The sequence below is a fragment of the Procambarus clarkii genome, chromosome 18, assembly GCF_040958095.1.
Source record: "Procambarus clarkii isolate CNS0578487 chromosome 18, FALCON_Pclarkii_2.0, whole genome shotgun sequence".
Taxonomy (NCBI): Eukaryota; Metazoa; Arthropoda; class Malacostraca; order Decapoda; family Cambaridae; genus Procambarus; species Procambarus clarkii.
The window spans coordinates 24,415,698-24,438,868 of NC_091167.1; the positions used below are offsets into that span (position 1 = coordinate 24,415,698).

The following is a 23,171-nucleotide window of genomic DNA, read 5'->3' on the forward strand; positions in this document are numbered from 1 at the left end:
TGCAGAACTCTTTCACTCCCCTTCCTCCTCCCTCACCTTTCTCTTTCCTATCTATTTCCTCTATCTCCTTTCTCTTCCCCCTCTCTCTCCTCGTTTTTCCTATCTATTTCCTATCTACCCTCATTTTCCCCTCTGTCAAAATAGATTGAAGTTTTAATTAATGAAACGTTCATTAAATTTAAATGTTCATGTATGATTTTGCAGGATGGGGAGGACCCAGGTATGGAAGATGCTAACGAAGTTGTCCCCGGTAAGGCGTACCACTGGCGGGACTGGTGTGTAGCACGGGGTCGGGATTGTCTCTACATATGGAGCGATGCTGCTGCTTTGGAGCTGTCCAATGGTTCCAATGGCTGGTTTCGCTTTATTCTAGACGGAAAGCTGGCAACCATGTATTCCTCAGGAAGTCCCGAAGGAGGATCAGAAAGTACAGGTACTGGGATAAAGTAATTTTGTGAAATACTGTATGATGTACTCCCACTTCAATAGAAGTGTACAAGACCCCTTATGCTGTAACAGAGGGTTCATAATGTTATATGACTGGTGTGCACAGGTGAAATTGGGGGCTCATATTGGGGCAACAGACTAGCAGTTTCTTGGAAGGGGAAAGTGGAACAATATATTTAAGAAATGGTAGGGGATGGGATGGGAGAGCTTGAAAACATGAAAGGTGTGAGAACATAAGAGCCTCTTGGAGAAACCTTGGCTGTAGCCACCCCCTAATAGGGAGCTTCCAGGAGGATATATTAGATATATTAGACTTTGGCATGAGTCAATGTGAATGGAGTTCTAGGCCTACTGGGGACCCCGAGCAAGAACCTGGCCCCCTCAGAGAGGCACGACGAGCAATGGCCTATAGAAATGCCCATGTGGTTATGGAGCATTATGTCTGCCATCGACCAGGTCAGGCACCCAGAAAGGTAAGCATCCTAAAACTTACCCATATTCTGGTTTAAACTACTACTGAAAGTCAAACGAGTGGACAGAATCCCCTAAATGAAGATGAGCAAATGAGCATAATGTCACCACGTTGCTTGTCTTTGCAACCCCCACCCTCCCCAGTGGGGGGTAAGGGGGAGCCCCAGACCCTCATGACAGCGATCCTCCCTGCAGTTCTTCTGGTGATGTGAATGGCATAGGTCGAGTGACTCTGGCTCCCGATTTCTGTCCTCTGCTCTGTGCCTTGTGGTGTGGTGCAAGTCGTCTTTGGTGGTGCGCGAGCTAGGAGTAATCTCTCAAATACTCGGGTTGCATGCACATAAGGTTACCTTCCCTAGGTGCCCTGTAAGTACTACCCTTGGGGCCACCTTCCACAAGTCACCTTGGGATCTACCTCTAATTGGTCTTTTGCTGCTCGGTGATTGACCACCCTTAGTGTGCTGGGCTGTTTTCTGCACCATTGTTTGTCTTTAGGAACGGGTATTTTGCACTGGTATTTTGTTGTCCGGTTGCGACTCCGCCGTTATTTTTGCGCCTCGGTTTCGGTGTCCGGAGACGTGGTTTGGGTTGCCCAGTTTCCCTTTCTCCTTGTTCCTGGGTTTGGGTTTCCCGGGTTGTTTGCCGAGTTCTTCAGTGCTGTTGGTTGTCTAGCCTTTGATTTGAATTGCTCGTGGTGAACGCCTCCCGGGTGCGTCCTTCTTTTTCCTTATCTTTGGTGAAGTAGCTCTGGGGAGCCAAAGGTGCTCTCCCCCCCCCCCCCAGAAAACCAGCGTTGAATGTAATGAAACGCCATTTGCTGGGTGAGACCCAGAGGCTTCCCGTCAACTCTCCCTCCGGTCGGCAGTTTTTCGAGTGTTTTGACATCCAGCCTCAGAACTGCAGGGTGGATGGCTGGCATGAGAGTCTGGGGCTCCCCCCTCTTGGGGAGAGTGGGTTGTGCAGACAAATGGCACGGCAACATGATAACGTCATGCTCGTTTGCTCACTTCCATTTTGGGAGTTCTGTTCATTCATTTGACTTCCAGTGGTAGTTTCAACCAGATTGTTGTTGTTATAGATTCAGCTACTCGGAACAAGTTCCAAGTAGCACGGGCTATGGTGAGCCCGTAGTGGACTTGCCTGGCACAGGAGCAGTGCTGTGTGTATTCAACCAGAATAGGGGTTTGTTTTGGGATGCTTACCTTTCTGGGTGCCTGACCTGGTCAATGGCAGACATAGAATGCTCCATAATCACATGGGCATTTCTATAGGCCATTGCTCCTCATGCCTCTCTGAAGAGGCCAGGTTCTGGCTTGAGGTCCCTGGTAGGCCTAGAACTCCATTCACATTGACTGATGCCAAAGTCTAATATATCCATATCAACCTGGATAGCTCCGGGGAGTCTCGGGGGGCCTCCCAGAAAATGGTGTTACATTACATTCAACGCTGGTTATTTTAAGCCTCTTTTCTCATAAAACACCATTGCATAAAATAGTTTTTGAAATGTACTGAAAGGCTTTCAAATGCCTAGCAAGTTTTCCTTAGATATTAATGGTTCTTGTTTTAATTTAATTTACCCTCATTAAACAGATATGATCTTTATTTTCCTTGTCCTTCTGGGCAGTAAATGTATTTTGTATTGCAGACGATGAGTCACAATAACTTGGCTGAAATATGTTGACCAAACCACACACTAGAAAGTGAAGGGACGACAATGTTTCGGTCTGTCCTGGACCATTCTCAAGTCAATTGTGGGTTGTGCAGTCGACTTGAGAACGGTTCAGGACAGACAGAAACGTCATCGTCCCTTCACTTTCTAGTGTGTGGTTTGGTCAACAAATTTTGTATTGTATTTCAAGATTCTGTAAAAATTGTCCTAAGATATTTATGGTAAGGTTCATTATTTAATTATCTTTGACCTAACTGTGTTCTTTGCTGGAATTTGTCATAATCAAATTAGGACTGAATTTTGATTTAATGTACTTTTAACATAACATTCCTTTCATAAGCAGAGAACCGCAGTGAATTCTTGGAAAAGCTCCAACGAGCTAAGTCAGCAGTACGGCCAGGAAGTCCAAGTCAGCCGGTCTTATCTTCGCCAGGACCTGCACGCTTAGTCATTGGAAACTGGTCACTTCAGTGCAAAAAAGTTTGTATAATTGAAAATATGGTTATTTTATAATTATACAACTCCAAAATTCTTTACTACTTTTTAGTAATATTTTTTACCTTTAAAGATTTGAAAATATTTCTGAGGGGAGCCCCTTCTGCTTCCCGGAGCTTATCCAGGCTGATATGCTAATGTCAAACTTTGGCATCAGTCATGTGTATGGAGTTCTATGGGCCTTCCGGGGACCACGAGCCAGAACCTGGCCCCCTCAGAGAGGCAAGGGAAGAAATGGCCTATAGAAACCCCCGTGTGGTTGGAAGCATTCTATGTCTGCCATCGACTGGGTCAGGCACCCAGTAAGGTAAGCGTCCCAAAACAAATCATTATTCTGTTGAAAATTGCTACCACAAGCCAAACAAGTAGATAGAACTCCCCTAAAAGAAACGAGCAAACAATCATGACGTCACACATCGCCGCGCCGCTGTCTGCTGAGCAGGGGGGGGGGGGTTCTGTTCGGAAGACGTTCCATCTCCTTTGCCGGCTTGGGTTTCTGGCTCTGCATGCTTGGTGGTCGCACCCGAGATCTTCCCGCAGCTCTGCCTCTTCCTAGGCTCGAATGAACCTTGACGGGGCTGGTTAGGTTCTGCCTCAAGTCTCTCACCTTCAGTTGGAGGTCAGGTGGCATCGTTGTTGGTGTCCCACCTGTGTGCTTCTTCTTTGTGGCAGTATGGTTTTTTTTGGTGGTCCTTCCTTTTCCTTCTGTTCCTTCTTAGGTGGCTGCGTTTATTGGCGTCGATTTTTTTTTTTCTGGTGGAGGTTTGGGGCTGTCATCTTGCCACATACTGTCGCCTCGTTTAGTGTGGTGCTGGCGGAGCCGCTTCAGCTTGCTTTTGGTTTTGATGTTACATCTGCACCGTTTCGTAAGCTGTCTCGTGCGGTGTTTCACCTCCGACAGTGTGCTCTTTTTTTTTCTTCTCTTCGGTTTGTTGTGGCCCCTTCGGTTCATGTTTGTTTCTCGAAGGCTCTTTTCCTGTTGGCATTTGCCTCTAGGGGTTGGGTCGGTGAGCTTCCTGCTCTCCTCCAGTGCAGGCGTTTCTGCTCCTTCGGTCGTGGCGATAAGTTTGTTTGGTTGCAGCCATTTCCCTCTTTTCTGGCACAGAATGAGACTGCTGTTTTTTTTTTGGGAGGGGGGGGGGGTGTCCTTGGTTGTTGGTGCTTGGTTGGTTGGGCCGGAGGTGCATCGTGTTTTGTGTCTGGTTGCGGCCCTCCGCTGTTATTTGTGCGCCACGGCTGATCCGGTTCCCTTCTTCCCTTTTTGCGGGTGAGGGTCTCCCAAGTCCTCCGCCGTGTTAATGAAGCTAGCCAGCCTGCGTTCTATCCCCATGTCCATGACGCTCGTAGATTTGCTGCTTTGCTGCCGTCTTGGCGACATGTCCTGGCTGGCATTCGGGTACGGGGTCTTTGGCGGTCATTCAGGGATCTGGCTGCTCGATATCTTGTGGTCGTTCTGGGGCCTATTCGGGCCTTTGTCACTTAGGGTTTGTGGTTGCAGCCAGTTGTCTTGACTTTCAGTTGGGGAGGGTGTGGCGACCACCTCCCGGATACATTCCTCTTATTTCCTCTGTGTGTAGTTAGCTCCGGGGAGCCGAAGGGGCTCCCCCCAGAAAACCAGCGTTGAATGTAATGAAACGCCATTTCTGGGTGAGACCCTGAGGCTCCCCGGCATCCCTCCCTCCCTAGCATCCCTACCTCCCTCCGGTTGGCAGTTTTTCGCATTTTTTGACATCCAGCCTAAGAACTAATAGTGGATAGCCGGTGCGGTAGGTCTGGGGCTCCCCCTTCCCCCTCCTGGGGAGGGGGGGAACTGCGCAGACAGCGGCACGGTGATGTGTGATGTCATGATTGTTTGCTCGTTTCTTTTAGGGGAGTTCTAGCCACTTATTCGGCTTGTGGTAGCAATTTTCACCAGAATAGGGGTTTGTTTTGGAACACTTACCTTTCTGGGTTCCTGACTCAGTCGATGACAGACATAGAATGCGTCCAACCACACAGGGGTTTCTATAGGCCATTGCTTCCCTTGCCTCTCTGAGGGGGCCAGGTTCTGGCTCGTGGTCCCCGGTAGCCCCAAAGAACTCCATACACATTACTGATGCCAAAGTCTGACATTAGCATATCAGTCTGGATAATCTCCGGGAAACCTTTGGGTCTCATGCAGATCAAGGCGTTTCATTAAATTTAACGCTGGTTTTTTGTTGTAATATATGGAAGCATGCCTTTTTATTGTACAGGAAGGTGAGCTGCACATTCACAACTCAGATGGACAACAGCAAGCTACCATCCTGAGGGAGGACCTCCCAGGATTCATCTTTGAGAGTAATCGCAACACGAAACATTCTTTTACTGCCGAGACCTCCTTAGGGCCTGAATTCCATGCGGGATGGACTGGACGACGGGGAAAGAGGTTCAGATCCAAAGTTGAGGCAATGAAGCAGAAGGTAGTAGTACTTTTCTTATTTTTCTTGTAAACAACAGTGATAATTTAGAAATACATTTAGGCAAAATTGAGTTTAAAATGAGGATAAATTATCATTTCAAGTTGCAGTAAATATTTTTAGTATTTTAATTTATTCATATTTTTTCTCAAGTCTTAAGTAGGCATTTTGAAAATGTATAGGAATTTATACCTTTGCAAAAAGCTATAGACCTTTTGCAGTAACATCACATATACTTAATCTTTGAAACGAGACAACCTTGGACAACATGGGTTTAGAGCAGGAAGATCCTTTTGTTTTAACAATTCCTCAACCACTGTGACAAAATCACCAAAGTATTAGAAAACCAACATGCAGATTTTGTATACAGTATATGAACTTTCCAAAGGTATTTGATAAACGTGATCATGAAGTGATAGCCCATAAAATGAGGTCCAAAGGAATAACAGGTAAAGTTTACTTTGAAATTTCATGTCAAATAGAATACAAAAGAGGAAGAGTCAACCAAACAGAATTAGGGCCAAGCACATTGAAAAGCTCTGTACTCCAAGGCAATATCTTGCACTACTATTTTCTCATCCAAATGTCAAATATAGAAAAAAATGACTCGTAGCATCATTTCATCTTTTGCCCTATAAAAAATTGAGCAGGAAATTACCTTGTTAAAAGATACTGAAAACCAACAACCATGGCTTAAAGGGGGCATTAGTGCCAAATATGCAATAAATGAAAACTAGTTCGATTTCAATCAAATTTTTTTGACGGATTGTATATGAAAAGGGTTTCATCTGGTCCAAGTCTCGGCATTGTAGCATAAATAGGAAGGTAGAAAAAAATATTGAATTATGTGTCAAAAATTTTCCAAAATGGTCAAAAATTAACATCAAACACAAGTGTCAACTGAAATCATGTCTATGACTCGGCTATCACAATAGCATATAATAAAAATATTTAATAATCAGTTTTATCCCAAAAAAATTTAGTTAAAATTTTAAATTTTTTTATGTTTATCAGATGATTTGCATGAAACTTATACACCTGACTGCACGTAAGCCTATCCATAAGGGTGCCAAGGGTGCCAGGAAATTGGTTGATGTCAATCTCGGCCACAGATGGCAGCACCTGAAACTTTATTTTTTACTTATTTATTTTCAAGTAACATAAACGTTCCTATAACTTTCAGTTTTTATTCAATTTACATCAAACTTACACCTTATATGTAGAGTTTGTTTCTTCAAATCTGCTTCAAGCTTTTTTTCCTAAGTTCATTTATTGATTTTATAATACAGTAGTAATAAACCATGATATATTTGCATAATTTTTTATAGAACTTTGACTATTTGTATTAGTAAAACTAAACATATTTTAAAAAATCCACTGTAACATATCCACGCACAAGTCCAGCATGCTGGACTTGTGATCCTGTGGTCCTGGGTTCAATCCCAGGCGCTGGCGAGAAACAATGGGCAGAGTTTCTTTCACCCTATGCCCCTGTTACCTAGTAGTAAAATAGGTACCTGGGTGTTAGTCAGCTGTCACAGGCTGCTTCCTGGGGGTGGAGGCCTGGTTGAGGATCGGGCCGCGGGGACACTAAAAAGCCCCGAAATCATCTCAAGATAACCTCAAGATAAGATATCCTTTTATTATATGCTAATGTGAATGAAAAGTGTCATAGAAATGATTTCATTTGAAACTTGTAATTGTAATTTCAATTTGAAAATGTGTAAAATTTGTTGAAAAAAATCTCCCTTCCTATTTATGCTGTGATGCCGAGACTTGGACCAGATGAAACCCTTTTCATATACAACTCGTCCAAAAGTTTGATTGAAATTTGAACTAGTTGGCATATTTGGTGCTAATGTATCAGGTAGGAAAATGAGTTGGTGGAATATTAGAAGCTTGAAATGCAGAGATTCAACCACAGTGCCCCTACTTTGCAAGGCACTTGAAAAGTGGCCTTGCAAAGTTGGCCTTGCACTCTGGCCTTGAAAATGGCTTGGTACTCACTTTTCGTTCCAAAGCAGGAAAGATGTCTAAAATAGAAGGATTTCACAGAATATGTACTGTGTACACAGATTACACTGACAGGATTTGTTTAGCTAAAGCCAGTGTTCTGTTAATTGTTTTCAGGTGTTATCTTGAGTGTGCCTGTTAATATTGACTTATAATATGCAACACCTGTGTATAATAGTAAGAGGAAGCTTCCTCTTGAAATTGGGAGTAAGGTCCCTAGTGGTTGTTTTGTGAAACCATGCAAATTTGCCACGCTGGAGGCATCTCGCCACCAGTTGTTAATTGTTAGTCATTTCCACCACCAAGTGTTACATCAATTAAAACTAAATTAAAATTAAATTAAACAATTGGAATTTGTCTAAAATGGAACCAGATCCTTTGGAAAGCCAGATGTGTTGGAAATGACTTGGTTGAGTTAGGCAACAGGAAGAATTGAAGGGCAGGAAATATTAAGGCTCTGCCAACACCTCAAAGAAATGGACAGATCATAAACCCAATAGTACCAGGGCTTCAAACACTTCAAACTAGCACCAATGCAAATACTCTAACCTCATTTCTATTTGAAAACAAAAGTATCAAATTTTACATCGGGAGATTTCTTTGGTAGCTATTAGTCTTCAACAATCATTATCAGAGTTGAGAATCCTGAAATGAAGCTGAATCAAATAGTCAGAGTACCTCAAAATGACTATTCACTATGCTGTGGAAGTAAAGTAATTATCATGAGAAAGCACTAAGCCATATTATGACTATATACTATGCTGTGAAGTGCACATTATATTAAGCTCCCTGTGCTGATAGGCTTTAAAAATATCCAGTCAACTAAATTAAACAGTCCACTGCAGGATAGAGTACTTTGTGATATGGATGCCAGACACAAAGTTAGGATTGCCATCTCCAACTCTGTTGAAAGAGTCCTAATACATGGTGGCAGTTGGTGTAGTCAGTAGTTGGTTACTTATACATGTTCAGAGCAATCATTGCTGACTTTGTGGTCTCATTTATAATTTCAAAGGTGTGTTGAATGGTTTGGCCTGGTCTTCAGTGTCATAGCAAGTAGTTTTTCTTGGTAGGTGGATTGAGGTTTGCTCTCCACTGTCTCCTCACCTTAGAATTATTGGATAAGAATATTTAAAGTTATTTTTCTAGTGGAGCTCAATGTTGACCAAAGCTTGGGGTGCAATTGAGGATGCCATGCATAGAAAATTATTTGACTGATTACCTTTTCTGAAATAATTTTATTTAAATCGATATATTTGAATGTGCTCATAATGCAAGTGAAATTCCGTTTAGTGTCGGTGAAATATTTCTTTAGTATTGTCTGTTTTGAGTTGCATAGTTGTATTCTAATAATTTATTCTCTCTCAGGTGAAAAGTTTAGCTCGTGATGTATATGATAAATACTTCAAAGCTGCACAGACTCAACCGCGAGGAGTCGTAGCTAAACTTGGCAATATTGTTGCACAAATTGAAAGAGCATGTCAGAAGCAGGTAAGATATTTATATCAGTTCTTTAAGAGTGTTTGTCTTGTTAAGGAGTTTTCTTAGCATAACTAAATATTGTTGAAGGAGTCACTGTTTAGAATTATTCAATTAACGCTTGTAATATGATTTTTGTTTTAAAGCCTGGCCCATCCACCTTTTGTTATACCCAAAACTCTCTTATGATGAAGTTCCCATATAATATATTTTGGGAGTCTGCACCCTCTGGAATCAGGACTTCTTTCTAACAGGACTGAAATTTCTAGTCGAGATTTGGTGGATGAATTTTGTTTGGTGTTAAAGGGGTCCGTTGTGTAGGTCTGGATATATAAGTGTGCAGTGTATTGGTGGTTATTTTTGAGGAGTTTGGCCAGTTTCTACCAGAAGAGCTTGATCAGTCAGGCTGTAAGAATGTGTAAGATTGGTAGCCACTGCAAGCAATGGCTTGACTGATCAAGTTATTACCAGGCCTCTGGCTGGACTGCCAAAATAGAACTCTTGAATCTGACTACAGTAATTTATTGATGATTTTGTGCCCTAATTGGTCAAGATAGAAGTCTGATTCATTTAGGTCAGTGCTCATCTGTGGATATATATGCCCAAATTTCTAGTCTGCCATTTTAAGAGATTTATGATTGTGTGTTTACATGTGAGGTCACATTTTGTTCAGAGGAAGGTGCCTTCCTCTTGCAGGTGAAACTGCTCTGCCTTTGTGTGTAAACATTCCTGAATGTTGAATTATGTTTGATTGTTAGCTAGGATTAAGTAGACCTTGCATTAGGTCTGCAAGGTATATTTTGATTGTTTTTACATACTAAGTTATGTTGGTCAAGGAAGCCATCCAAGTGTCATGTTGTTTTGGGGATAATTTCTCTGATTTGGATGTAGATTAATTTAAGACTGATGAATTTGGAACTGATGGCTGTTTATTGTTGTTGTTGAGATTCTCTTGCTTGTATTTGCTGTTGGTGTGTTGTGTGGCATGTCTAAGTTTAGTGGATTTACGCCATACTTTGGTTGGCGTTTCCTTGATTGTAGGTTATGCATGCAAGGAAAATTTTGGAAAGTTGTTCTAGTACCTGTTCTATTGCCTCCTATGTGTCAGTTATGAGTGTGGTGATGAATTTTGCATTGGGTTTAGTGAGATGAAGGTTCTGTGGGAATGGATTCCTGACTGGGGTAATGAGGCAGTTGGTTCAGGAGTCACTTGGTGTATGTGGAGTTTATTGTGGAATGGTTTGGATTGTTGTGGGGGCTTGGGATTGGGGAGGATTTGTGTTGGATTGTTTCATTGCATTACTGTTTTGTGCTTGTGATTGTGTTGTTGCTACAACACAACAACAACATGATGTTGTGTTCACATGTTTAATTTTTATCATTATAACTTTGACAGTTTGGACATTTAAAGGGTTAAAGGTGTTATCTTTTTTGTAGTTGAAGTATGAACAATATATATCTTTCTAGCAGCCTTTTAAGGTATAATTACATTGTAATTTGTTTGGGTGTGGTATATTCTACCCAGCAGGTGTATTCTCCCTAGATTCAGACCTGGTTTGGTGGAGGTTTGTCTGGGAAGATAATTCGGACGTTGCTTTCATTAATTAGTTGTCCCTATAATCTACACTGAAATTTTGTTTACTTGGTAATTGAGGAGTCCATCTTAAAGTTCTCTTTAGAGTTCTTCTTTGGTGATAGCTTTGACATGTTGAATGATACCCTTGGTAAAACTAGTTGTTCATGTCATTTTACTTTGTATTAGAATTTCTGTAATGTGAGAATATTAGATGCAGATTCATCATAGCTTCTTGGCCTTGTAAGTTCTACATGTTGTACTTGGAATTTTATATTCATTTCTTTATTTTCTGTGGTTTGCTAAAGGATTGGTGATAATTCTGGCTATCTTGTGTTTATCTATTAATATTGCTCCTGTGATGTAGAATACATGTTGCGAAGTATCTTCATAATTTAATCAAATGTTACTCGAATTTATTGTTAATGATATAGGTAATGATTGTTTTATTTATTTAACAGATAAGCAATAAGGGTGGAGGAGAATGGCCTGAAATTTTACGAGCAGCTGTTGAGGATTTGGTAACCCTCCTACGTGATGAGAGCACGGTGTCTGCCTATGAACTTCATTCTTCAGGCCTTGTGCAAGCCCTTCTAACACTTCTTAGTCCAGACACGGCCCATCATCTTCCAGATGATAATAACAGGCAGTTTTCACAAAGACGGGTAACCAAGATGATCAAACAGCGACGGAATGTTTTCAAATGTTGCTTTATGGTAAGTGTACAATATTATGTTTTATCATGTTTGGTTCTGTGTAATTGCCTATATTTATCATACAACTCTGAAATTGCTGATGGTTTTGGTATCTACTGCCTTCTCACTAATATTGTTCCAGCTGACTACAACTGTTTGCAAAAGAAAACATTTGTACAGTATATTTTTCTGCACCATTGTTTTCCTAATTTGAGACTTTGGTTTCATTATTTTTGAACTTGAAGGTTTCAAAATTTTTTCTTTTGTCAACTGTGTATTCCTGTCACTGCTTTGAATGTGGTGATATCTCTCTCTCTTTTTTTCTCCTATTTTTTAGGTTTAGCACATTTAACACCTCTAGCCTCTTGGTATTTTTTGTTTTTCAGTTCTGATCATCATTTTTGTAGAATGTCTTTGCACCCTTTCTAGTTTATTTTTGTAATATTTAAGATTTTGGCACCATTCAACTGCTGAATATTCCAATATTGGTCTCATAAATGTTGCGAACAATTTCTTCAGTTTGCAGACGATGAGTCACAGTAACGTGGCTGAAGAAATGATGATCAAACCACAACTCAGAAGATGGAGAAGCGATGACTCTTCAGTCCATCCTGGAACATTATCAAGTCAAGGACCACATCTTTGATAATGGTCCAGGACGGACTGAAACGTCATTGCTTCTCCATCTTCTGAATTGTTGTTTGGTCATAATTTTCTTCAGTATTTACCAATCTATGTATTTAAAAGCAATAATTCTAAAGTTTGTAAGATTAGCACAGGCTCCTCTCACCAAGCCCTTTGTGGTTGTGTGGTCACAGCTTACCATCCAGAATTGCCTTCCCCCCAAATCCCTTTATTAGTCTTGAATTCTTTAACATCTTTTAACATACTGTTTATTCTTAGTAATTTGAATCATATGGGGCCCCACCCCTCATTCAAGTTAGCAGACTTTTACATCAGTTTATCCACTGATGCATAGCCTAGAGCAATGCTATAGTGGTTAGCATGGACATGGTTAGGTCTTGCCTGGGCTTCGTGGTTGGCATCACTTTCCCTGCCTCCGTTTGCCTTGTTCCACTTATAGCACCATCTCCATGTAGTGTTTTACCTGCCCAAAATGACCCAGCAGTTGATGGAATGGATATCCAATTTGGCCAGCATTGTCTTACCTTTTGGCAGAGCTTGGCTTAGGGCTTTGTACTCGTTCCTCTTGTTCAAACCAATTTGCCTCTGCCTCTGTTGGGTTTGGGCCCTGGCTGCCCTTCTCTGGTTGCTACTTTGCTGGCTTCCTCTTCAGCCTATTCGGAGGTTCAGTCCCATGGTGCTTTCCAGCTCTGTTGTTTGATGTCTTTATGGATGTATTAGCCCTGGGTTGGGGTTTTGTGACCAGCATTCATCAGGATTCCCAGAGTCAGTGGTTGGGTCCTTTGCTTTGCACACATAGTATGGTGTGCAAGTTCACAGTTGTGTGGCAAGCATTATGGAGGATTTGGTGCCCTCTGGGCATCATGATCCGGCTCCACTGCTGGACCCGGATCAAGGACTGAACCACCAGGAACGTGTGTACAGTGCAGGGGATTAAAGAAGTAAGCACTTTCTCTCTGAACAACATTTCTGGCATAAGTTGGCAATGAAAAACACCTTGAGAACAGCTAACCTGAGTGAAATTATGTTTTTAAAATATTTTTCAACTATTTTCCTATGCTATTTTGGGATCAAAATGTATGAAGATGTGTATTTTATTATTAAGTTATTGGTTATTGTTATTATTCCTGTATAATCAACCCAAAAGAACTAGAAACTAAAAGTTCTCCATGCACTGGCACACTCCATCAAACAGATTCTGTCCTGCCACAGTTTATCCATTAGAGGGAGGAACTTGTGTACATTGGAACCAAGTTGCTGAATATCTGAGGCAGTTGATGTTGTCAAGAAAGGAATGAATTTACATGATTGATTTTTATTTAACAGGATAAGGTAGATGAAGAAAGTGCTACCATCAGCTCATCAGTCAGCCCTGGTACCCAGCTAGTTAGAAAATTAGTATCTGTGCTAGAGAGTGCAGAGAAACTTCCTTTGTATATATATGATGTACCTGGAGCTGGATCAGGCTTGCAAGTTTTAAGCAGACGTCTACGGTTTAGATTGGAAAGGGCTGCAGGTGAAAGCTCTCTTATTGATAGAAATGGGAGAACTCTAAAGGTAAGACCTCACTTGTTGTCTAATCTTCATCATGACTGTTATTTTCCATCCTACAATGGTTTGAATAGTTTTAGAAATAATCAACACTGATAAAGAAGAACAGTACAGTGCAACCTTGATTCAACAAACTACTGTATATGGGACAGACACCAATTTGTGGCAATGAGGGATTTGTTGCAACCAGAGATGCCTCCAGGAGGCCCACATTTGTCAATGAAAACCAGGAAATCTCAAAATGAAAATGAACCATAGAATTTGGTTATAAATGTGCTCAGTTGCTTTCCCAAGGTCCCGACTCTTTCTTCTAAAGTTGCATCCATTTACAATTTTTGTTTAAAATGTGATTAAGAGTCATATTAACACTTACATTCATACTCTAATATTTCTCACTCTATTGGCTGATTTCACAGAGCAAAATTTTAATTTCAACCTATCATATGAAGGACAGGTACCAAGAAGCCCTTTTTGTAAAGAGATAAAACCACTTCTAACATATTTCCCACACCCTTCCCTTGAAATCTCACTTTAAAGGGAAGAAAGGTCCATATTTTCCTGAATGAAAACCTCAGCAAATACAAAAGAACCACAGAATTTGGTTTTAAATATGCTCAATGGCTTTTCCAAGGTGATTGAAACCGTATTATGAGTGGTATAATTTCCCTCATATTTCTCGTGCTCTGAGCTGATTTCACTAAGGGAATCTTTAATTTTAGCCTATGATATGTTGGGCAACTTTTCCACCAGTCAGTCAGTCTGTCCCAACATCCTAAGCAAATCCGCATATCCACCTCTTCAACGAACTAGTGCTCATTGAATCAGGTGAGTAAATCTGACCTTGAAAGTGTGTGCCAACTAGACATTCGCTGAATCGATGTTTCTTGAATCGAGGTTCCATTGTAATGAAGTAAAAGATGGACAAAATGAAGAGATAAATGATAAAATTATACATTCATGTTTTAATTTATACTTCATGTCTTGTATAATAGTTGATATTAAATTGTTCTGTTATAGATGGAACCCCTGGCTACTGTGGAACAATTAGAGAGATATCTGTTGAAAATGGTGGCCAAGCAGTGGTATGACTTTGACCGCACTTCTTTTGCCTTTGTTCGCAAATTGAAGGAAGGACACAAAATTGTCTTCAAGAACAGCAGAGAATTTGATGAAAATGGCATAATCTATTGGATTGGAACAAATGCCAAGTAAGAACATACTTATTTAAAAGTTTTGCAAATTTTTTTATTTAAAAGAACCTTAAGAATGGATTAAGCAAGAAGGGGTAGAGATATGTATTGTGAGATCCAATTGGAAGGACAATTATTGAGTTCAGGTTGGTGAGATTATTAAATAACAAGGCAATAATTATGGTCATAAAGTCTATCAGTAGTTTTCTGGAGGTGCTGAGCGGCAGCACCCTAAAGCTAGATGCACTGAGATAATGCCCTGAGAGAGTTATTGGAGTTGTACTCCCCAAATTCTTCAGACTGTTTCAAAGAAAACAAGTTGAACATAGTCTTTTTACATCTTAAACCAATGATTCATAATATAAAAAAGTTTTAACTTGAGAATATTTTATTTTTAGGTCAAATGTTCACTTGCCAGTTTACAAATAGACTATTATTGGAACCGTAATATGCTTTCAGACCATCACAAATATCCAGTTGGTGTGACAATGGGTTTGGTGTCTTGTGGTAATCACTGCCCTGAGTTGTTATGATCACCCTCACTAGGAAATGCCCAGAAAGTAAGCATAGCAAAATGGACAACTGCAAGGTTCACAGAGAAAGGAAACAAAGCAGCATATGACTGTAAATGATCCACCAGTAGTCAGATTGAATCTTACTAGTTACAGTTGCACACTGACAGATGTCAGCACAACTGGGAGCTGCTGGTTCTCCATGTCAACATATCTCAGTCCTTTGCCTAATTTCCAACAGCGTGGATCACTACTTGTGCAATACGGGTCTTAACTATTTCTAGATTATTGTTGACCATCATATAGACTCGGTCCTGTGAGAAGAGGCCCATTTGTTTGTGTATTGTGTCAAGAATGCATGTTTGCTTTACATGTATGTGTGTACAAGCTTCACTTCTTGTGTGGACGTGGTAACTTTTCACTTTGAGCTGCATCTCTGCAAATCAACCTGAAAGCTTGATTTGCTTTGAGCCTTGAAAGCTTGAAGGGAAGTCTGTCGTTCAGGTGTTCTTGGATGGCATTCCTTATTCTCCACTCGAGGACTACCTGTTTACTCTGGAGCTCCCTGACAACGTATATAATAAGGGCTTTCTGGAGCCCTTATTACGGAAGACTACTAGGCACCCAGGTTCACCCATTTTGTAGTTGTCGAGCATTTTTAGGCTGTCGTGGAACTCTTTACAGCCAAGCTCCATGATGGCATTGATTCACTTGGTTTGGTTCTGGATGTGGAAGACTTGTTGTCTCCAAAATGGACTTAGGTAGACTTGCTGAAGTTGCTCGTTCCTCTCCTTCGGGAGTTAGTGGCAGTATTTTACTTGGCTCATCTTGTATGTCAACTTGTTATGCCGGTCCATGCTTTAGATTTGACCTAGTCCTTAACCACTGTGATGCGCAGAGTTATTGTGACATTCCTCCTGTGCGCATGAAATTAAGTGTTCCCAAAAAATTCATTTTCTTTGCAAAATGATAAATTCCCTTCCCTGAACATGTCTATGTAAAAATAAATACCAAATTGCATTTACTCTGGCTGTGAGAACGTGGACAAGGTGCGCTGTGACATCATCACGGGCTGGTCGCCCGTGTGTAAAGCTCCCAGACACGGTTGTCCGGGCCATTCAAGCACCGCAAGATGCCACAAATATATTTTCAATTATTTTCTCTTAAGTATTTCCAATGTGGTTTTATTTGTTTTTTTTATCGTATATGATGCATATTTGTGTGCTTTACAATATGTATACAGTAGAATGTTCATAATATTTCATGGAACTGTGAGACATGTGTCAGTAATGTGTCCAGAATAAATGTTTATTGTCACAATATTATTTGTTTAAAATTCACTAAAATTACAATATGTACAGTTTCACACACTATTTACACAGTAACACACTGTATTACACAGTACCTCGGATGTGAGTAATATTCAACAAAGTAGTCCATGGTACACTGCGCGACTTTGCTCTCAATGCACCAGGTACAGATAGATTTTCGCTTCCTGTTTATTCATTCTGTGTTCTTGCAAATAATTCACTCACGTACACTCTTGGCTTTAGTACTTGTAGGTGGTATGTAGCCAAGCTTGTAAAGCATTTGGTAGTATTGAAAAAGATTATAGGAAAGGATAAATTTGTAAGGTAGACTTAAAAAGATCACTTTGCAAGGTCCCACATTGGAAGAGATTCAGCCAACCTCGAAGAGTGTCAGTCAATCCGAAAGAGATTCAGGCATTCTGGAAGAGATTCAGCCAACCACAAAGTGTCAGTCAATCTGGAAGAGATTCAGGCATTCTGGAAGAGATTCAGAGATTATTTCTAGAAAATATCTATGGAAAACACCACTATGGAAGCCGCTAACACTGTTCGTCTATGCTACTTTTATCAGCTGCATCATCACTGAACGCAGAAAATGATTCAACTATGTATCATCTATATAAATTGGAGATGGCATAGGTGGGCAAGGGTGGTGCTCAGAGCTACAACTAGATACGCTCGCTGTATCGTCCTCATAGGTGCTTTATCACTTGCATCCGACCTTTATGTTAGGTCCTTATTGCCCCTAGCTTCATCAATATCATGACCTTTATGTTCTTCAAACAATAAGGTCTGAATTTCACCGACAGCGCGCGAATTTTCAACATTGCGTCAGACAGGTGATTGGGAGCCAGAGGCGCGTGCACCACCCATGGTTGCTCACTCGGTACTAACCCAGCCAGCAGCCCTAGGGCATTCTGGGAATTTTTTCCAAGGTTGCTGCCTCTCACTGGTGGTCCTAAGTCCATTTCGTACACAACCTACCGTGCACACATTTTGAATTGATACGAAAAAATAAAAAAAATTTTCTCAGTTGGCACAGTCCAGTGGTTAATCCTTATGTCTGCCTCCCCTTTTTTTTTACCTCTCCTCTTTCACCTCTCCTCTTTCCTAAGGATACTGTTGCTCAAGTTCTTTTGGCTGCTGCTGCCGCCGCCTGTCGTCCTATCAGTCAGATACTGTTTCAATTGGGGTTCTGCCCCTGGTCTACGGAGGTTGTCTAGTAGGGTTGAGGCCTCGCCTGTTGTTGGTTGGAGCTGGTCCTTGACAGTCAGATTATTGGGCTCTTGCACTTCCTTTAGTGGGTTGCCTCGTCTGCTGGCTATCACTTTTCTGCATCACAGGAGGATGGAACTGCTCGTAGTTCTTCGTTCCGGCCTTTTCATTGTTCGCTCCTTCGATGGCGTTTTGTGAGTGGTTTGTCAGCTCCTGGTTCCATGCAAGGTGAGCTTTTCAGGTCATCTTCCTCAGCCTTTGGTGTAGTTGGTCAGTCACTTTCCTGCTCCTGGATATTGGGTCAGGAGTCCTAACCTCGCTTGTTTAAAGTCACTGCGATGTGTTTGAACTTGAGTGTGGTTGAAATGATTAGTCTCTTTGGTGGGTGTCCTTGTTGTTCCCAGTCCCCAAGTGGGATTCAGTGGATCTACGGTAAATCTTTGATCTTTCAAGCCTGAACAACTTCATTTCCAGTCTGATCTTCTGCATGATCACCTTGACTCTGGTTTGTCAAGTATTTGCCCACCTTCCCATGCAGGCTTATCGGGTTGTTGGTGAGTTGTTCTGATCAGCTCTAGAGCTGACCAGGGGAGCCAGCTGCTGGCAGGAGCTGGGCCACATGGTAGTGGCGATCAGCACTCATGACCTTTGAGCTAGTTTGACTAAACCCTTTGTTCTTTGTGTATTGGTCATGGAGTTCTCTGGCAGTTTTTAAAGCGTTGTTTTCTGTGAACCCTCCAGTTGCCTGTATAGTTTTGCTGACTTTCTGACTGCTTTTTCTAGTGGGGTGGTGAATTGACCTTTGCTTCCTGCACCTCTGAGGTGGCCAGTTTCTGGCTTTGGTCCCCAGTAAGCCAAATAGAACTTCTGCGACTGATGTGACCTTTTAGCATGGGACAATCTCGGCAAAATTGCTTCAGGGAGTCACTGAGCCTCTACCAGAAATAGGGGTGTTTCATTACATTCAATGCCAAGGTTATGTTGCCAGCAGCCATCATGTTGGTTTAAAAAAATAGCTGCTGCTTGTTTATAGTTAAATAAACCTATATTTAAATATCAAAAATTTATGCTTAAAATATGCTTGCCTTTGAATAATACTATTGGGAAAAATTCCCTTATTTTCCATGAATATGAATATCATTAAAATTTGAATACAGTGTTTTAGAAATTCATAGTTTAATTCTTTTTTCTGGGGGGAGCTTCGTTGGCTCCCCGGAGCTAATTAGGCTGATATGCTAATGTCAGATGACACCCAGAAAATGGCGTTTCATTACATTCAACGCTGTTTTTTTTTTTTTTTACTGGCAGATGCCTAATTTATAAATTGAAGTAGTATTGCATTAATGTAAGTCCTTGGGAAAATGATCTAGCCTGTTTCTTTTAATATTTTAGAACCGCTTATGAATGGGTGAATCCAGCATCTGTTGGACTTGTTGTGGTCACTTCTAGTGAGGGGCGTAACCTTCCTTATGGCCGATTAGAAGATATTTTAAGTCGTGATGCATCTGCCTTAAACTGTCATACCAATGATGACAAACGAGCATGGTTTGCCATTGATCTTGGTATATGGTTTGTGCCGTCTGCCTACACGTTAAGACACGCTCGGGGGTATGGACGATCTGCACTTAGAAATTGGATGTTCCAGGTGAGATTCTAATATGTTAGATACCATTATTGTATTTGTAGGACATATATTTTTAAAATCTAACTTCTTTTAGTATGCATTCATTGAAAGTTATCCTGATGTTGTTACTCATACTTTGGTGTTGTCTTTCACATAAGAGCTTGGCTTAAAGGAAATTCATGTGAATGTTAGTTAATGTAAATTATAATTTATGTGTGCGTGTTTCTAGATTTGTTGACTCGAATGTTTGGCCCTTGGCGCAGCTTCTGCGTGAAATCAAATAATAGCAATAAATTTTGTATCATCTTTACCTTTATATTTGTTTATGTACTGCTCTTATAAAAAATTGCATAAAATTAATTAAAATTTGAATATCTACTGAAGTTATTTTTTATTTGTTGCCATAGAAAATTTGAGGTTGTATTAAAAGTTAATGAATTGCTCTTATTGAATTAATTTCTATTATATGAAGTAAATGTTTGTTAAATGAAAATCTTTATTCTAGGTTTCAAAGGATGGTATGACATGGACAACTCTCTATACCCACGTTGATGATTGTTCTCTAAATGAACCTGGCAGCACTCACACTTGGACCATACAGCCTCCACCAGAGGAAAAGGTGGGCTTTATGGAATACTGTCCTCGTGTAGTTAAGAGTGAAGCTCCGATGAACTTGAGAATTCTCTTATGATCGTGTTTATAACCCCTTAGTCAGTTTATTTTAACTTGTAGTGTTATTACCTGTATTATATGTGTGTGTGGGAATTGTATCCCAAAACTTGTACATTTAATAAACTTACTAATTTGGGTCGATTTAAAATTCGGCATCATTATTACCATTCACATATGGCCTTTTGTTGTTGTTGTTAAGAAGAAAGGTGATAGATCAAACTGACCAAGGGAATTCTGCTCAGTGCATGGGCTTATCTATCAGTGACTCATTTGCATTACCTACTTCCACTTGTCCTAACTCCAAAATAGATATCTGTCCATTTTTTCTACTATCCATATTATATCACCTTTTGTTCCTTAACTTTCAAGAGTTACTGAATGACTTGCATTCGGCAAAGTGTGAAGCTGCGGAAAAGAACCCAGGTTCTGACACCTTGCAAGAAACGCCTGAAACCAAGGCTGAGCCAACCACCAAGGAGCCAGAAAGACCACTCATACCTCCCCCCCCCTTCCTTGGTAGAACTCAAACAGCCAGACCGTTGGCGTGGCCTACCAAATATTCCAGACCAAATATTGAAAGTATTTGATGACTTGGCATTCACCTACTCCAATACTATAGTCAAACAGTGACATTTCCCTTTTTTGCCTTTTCTGTGCCACACACTCCAGTTCTATTTTCAAGCAAGAACCTAGTTAGCAAGGGATTTGTGTAATAGTTGTCTGTGTATAAAATGTGGTCCCTTGTTCAGCCATGATGCCATCAGTGTCTTCACCACACTACCTGAGAAACCATGTTGATCATTACCAGGAATGTCTACATTGGTACCAGAATATAGTATCATGTGTAAGACCATTCCTGTTTCATAGTCACAGAGTACAAAGAATTTCAGTCCAAATCTGTGACATTTGGATGGCATATACTGTTTAAAGGCAACACATCCTTTGAAAAGCACAAGCAATTTAACAATCGCCAGTTTCTGAGCTGGTACGTAGAAATCTCTAACTTTCCAATCAGTTCATTCAGAAGGTTGCCTCACCTTCTATCATTCGCCTCAAGTCTATCATCTTCAGTCCGTTCTTCATTATTTGCAAAATGAAGACACCTGAGGAGTAACACAAACCTGTCACGAGACATATTTTTCCCTAAAACAGGTGTTGGAACAAAAGTCTTTGCTCCAATAATCTGTGATGACATTTTTACACAGTGTTTCATCATACATAGTGCAAGAAACACACACACACAAACTTCACCTATAGTAGTATATTTCCAGTGCTGTAATCGTGAATTCTGTAACATTTCTTTGCTTTCAATTAATTCGACCGCATATTTGTTTGTTTTCTGGACAATATGTTGCTGGAGCAGCTCATAAAAATAGTTCATTTCGTTCACGTCCTCACCAGTAGAATATATGGGAAAAGGTCTGTAAACCCAAAATCTGTATTGTCAAATACAGGGATTTCTGGAACCAAATCTTTACCATCACTCCACACAAGTACACCACCTGGTGTTTTGGATGACGCTACACCAACCACATGTAGCGTCACTCTTTGCCGGAGTACAAGGACTCCATGACGAGGAGTCCTTGTACTCCATTGACCAGGAGCTGAAGCCCGACTGCATACACAATGAGCGCGAACTGAAGATGTGGGCATTTGTTCCTCATTGTCTCCATGTGGTGCCATGTGGCTGTGTTTGCCCAGGCAAAACTTGGGGTGCTTGGCTAGGCTTGGGGAGCAAAAGAACTCCCAGCACCCCATCAAGCAGGTATCAAGCAGGAGAAGCTGACGCTGCAAAGTGCCACCTGGTAACACCACGTACACTACTGCCACTAGCAGTGGCAGTAGTGTAGGCAGACACAATGTCACTATCACTGCCTGTATCTCACTCATCTGTGCCATGTGTATAGTCTTTATCAATGTCAGATTCATCACTATCACTTTCCACGGCTTCTGGAAACAATTCGTTGTGAATTTCCTCATCGGTCAATGACTAGGTGGAGTGGTTTGCTGAGCGCAGTCCCGCTACACATAAGGGGCATCACTGGCCGTCCTCTCAGTGTTCGAGAGAGAACTCGACAAACGCTTTCAAAAAATACCTGATCAACCAGACCGGGACTCATACATGAGACTATGAGCAGCCACGCTCAACAGCCTCGTTGATCAGACAACCAACCAGGAAGCCTGGTCGGAGACCGGGCCACAGACAGATCATTGCTGGTTATAAGAAATATTGATACCTCAAAATCTCATAAAGAACTCCCCCAACAATGCAAACAAACCATTGAAAATTCATGAAACTAGCACAGGCTTATTTGCCCCACCTTATTCCCTTGTTTGGAGAGGGGGAAGGAGAGAGGCAGACTGGGTCAGCTGGCTGTCTGTGCTTGTTGCACCAAGTAATCTGTAATGCTTTTAAAATCTTATCCTCACACCAGTCTATACAACTTGTGCCAGATTGGACCCCATATACAACCTATAGTTATTACGCCTTTCATATTGTACTCATTATACCATATTGTTAGTGACAAAAATATGCCAACTTAGGTAATCCTTTTCTTGATTGGTCTGATATGATTGAACCAAACATATTTGCTAATACATCTCAACTTCTAAACAGACTGGATGGAGACATATTCGCATTCAACAGACAGGAAAGAATGCCTCTGGTCAAACCCATTATCTCTCTCTGTCTGGTCTGGAGCTGTATGGTACAGTGACTGGGGTTTGTGAAGACTTAGGAAGAGCAGCTAAAGAAGCAGAAGCAAACTTGAGGAGACAAAGAAGACTTGTTAAGTCACAGGTGAGGTATTATACCTGAAATTTATGTTGTATGTATTGCACACTATGCTGATGAATGCTGAGGATGTGCAAAATAAGTTCTGGTTCTAATTATCTCTTCCTCATATTGTGATATAAACTATGCTAATATGTCCCACCACTCTAAAGGTCAACCTCAGTTTATTTTTAAAATAAATAACTTTCCAAATTGTAAGCTAAATGTCAATTATTTAATGCTTAAAAGGTAAGTTTAATCTTGGCCCAGCCATTATTGTAATGATTTGTACATGTTACAAATTATTTTCTGGTTATGATGATAATAATGTCTTATGTGCTGTGCTGTTATTGTGATACTCCTACATAATTATCGTACTGTATCATCAGTCTTACGTAA

General features: G+C 40.8%; 1 protein-coding gene across 17 annotated transcripts in view; it reads left to right on the forward strand.

Moving 5' to 3' along the window:
• The window catches only part of Ufd4 (ubiquitin fusion-degradation 4-like), a 203,906-nt gene that overhangs the window by 119,078 nt on the left and 61,657 nt on the right, over window positions 1-23,171 (forward strand). For 6 of the 17 annotated variants that reach the window (XM_045736451.2, XM_045736445.2, XM_045736452.2 and 3 more), the window contains 10 exons: window positions 205-433; window positions 2,928-3,067; window positions 5,317-5,526; window positions 8,902-9,024; window positions 11,047-11,301; window positions 13,252-13,482; window positions 14,494-14,684; window positions 19,096-19,348; window positions 19,833-19,946; window positions 22,617-22,799. In XM_045736451.2, coding sequence (XP_045592407.2) covers window positions 205-433; window positions 2,928-3,067; window positions 5,317-5,526; window positions 8,902-9,024; window positions 11,047-11,301; window positions 13,252-13,482; window positions 14,494-14,684; window positions 19,096-19,348; window positions 19,833-19,946; window positions 22,617-22,799 — 1,929 coding nt within the window. The remainder of the gene's footprint in view (window positions 1-204; window positions 434-2,927; window positions 3,068-5,316; window positions 5,527-8,901; window positions 9,025-11,046; window positions 11,302-13,251; window positions 13,483-14,493; window positions 14,685-19,095; window positions 19,349-19,832; window positions 19,947-22,616; window positions 22,800-23,171) is intronic. The other 11 variants (XM_069326363.1, XM_069326366.1, XM_069326368.1 and 8 more) reach the window with 3 other exon arrangements.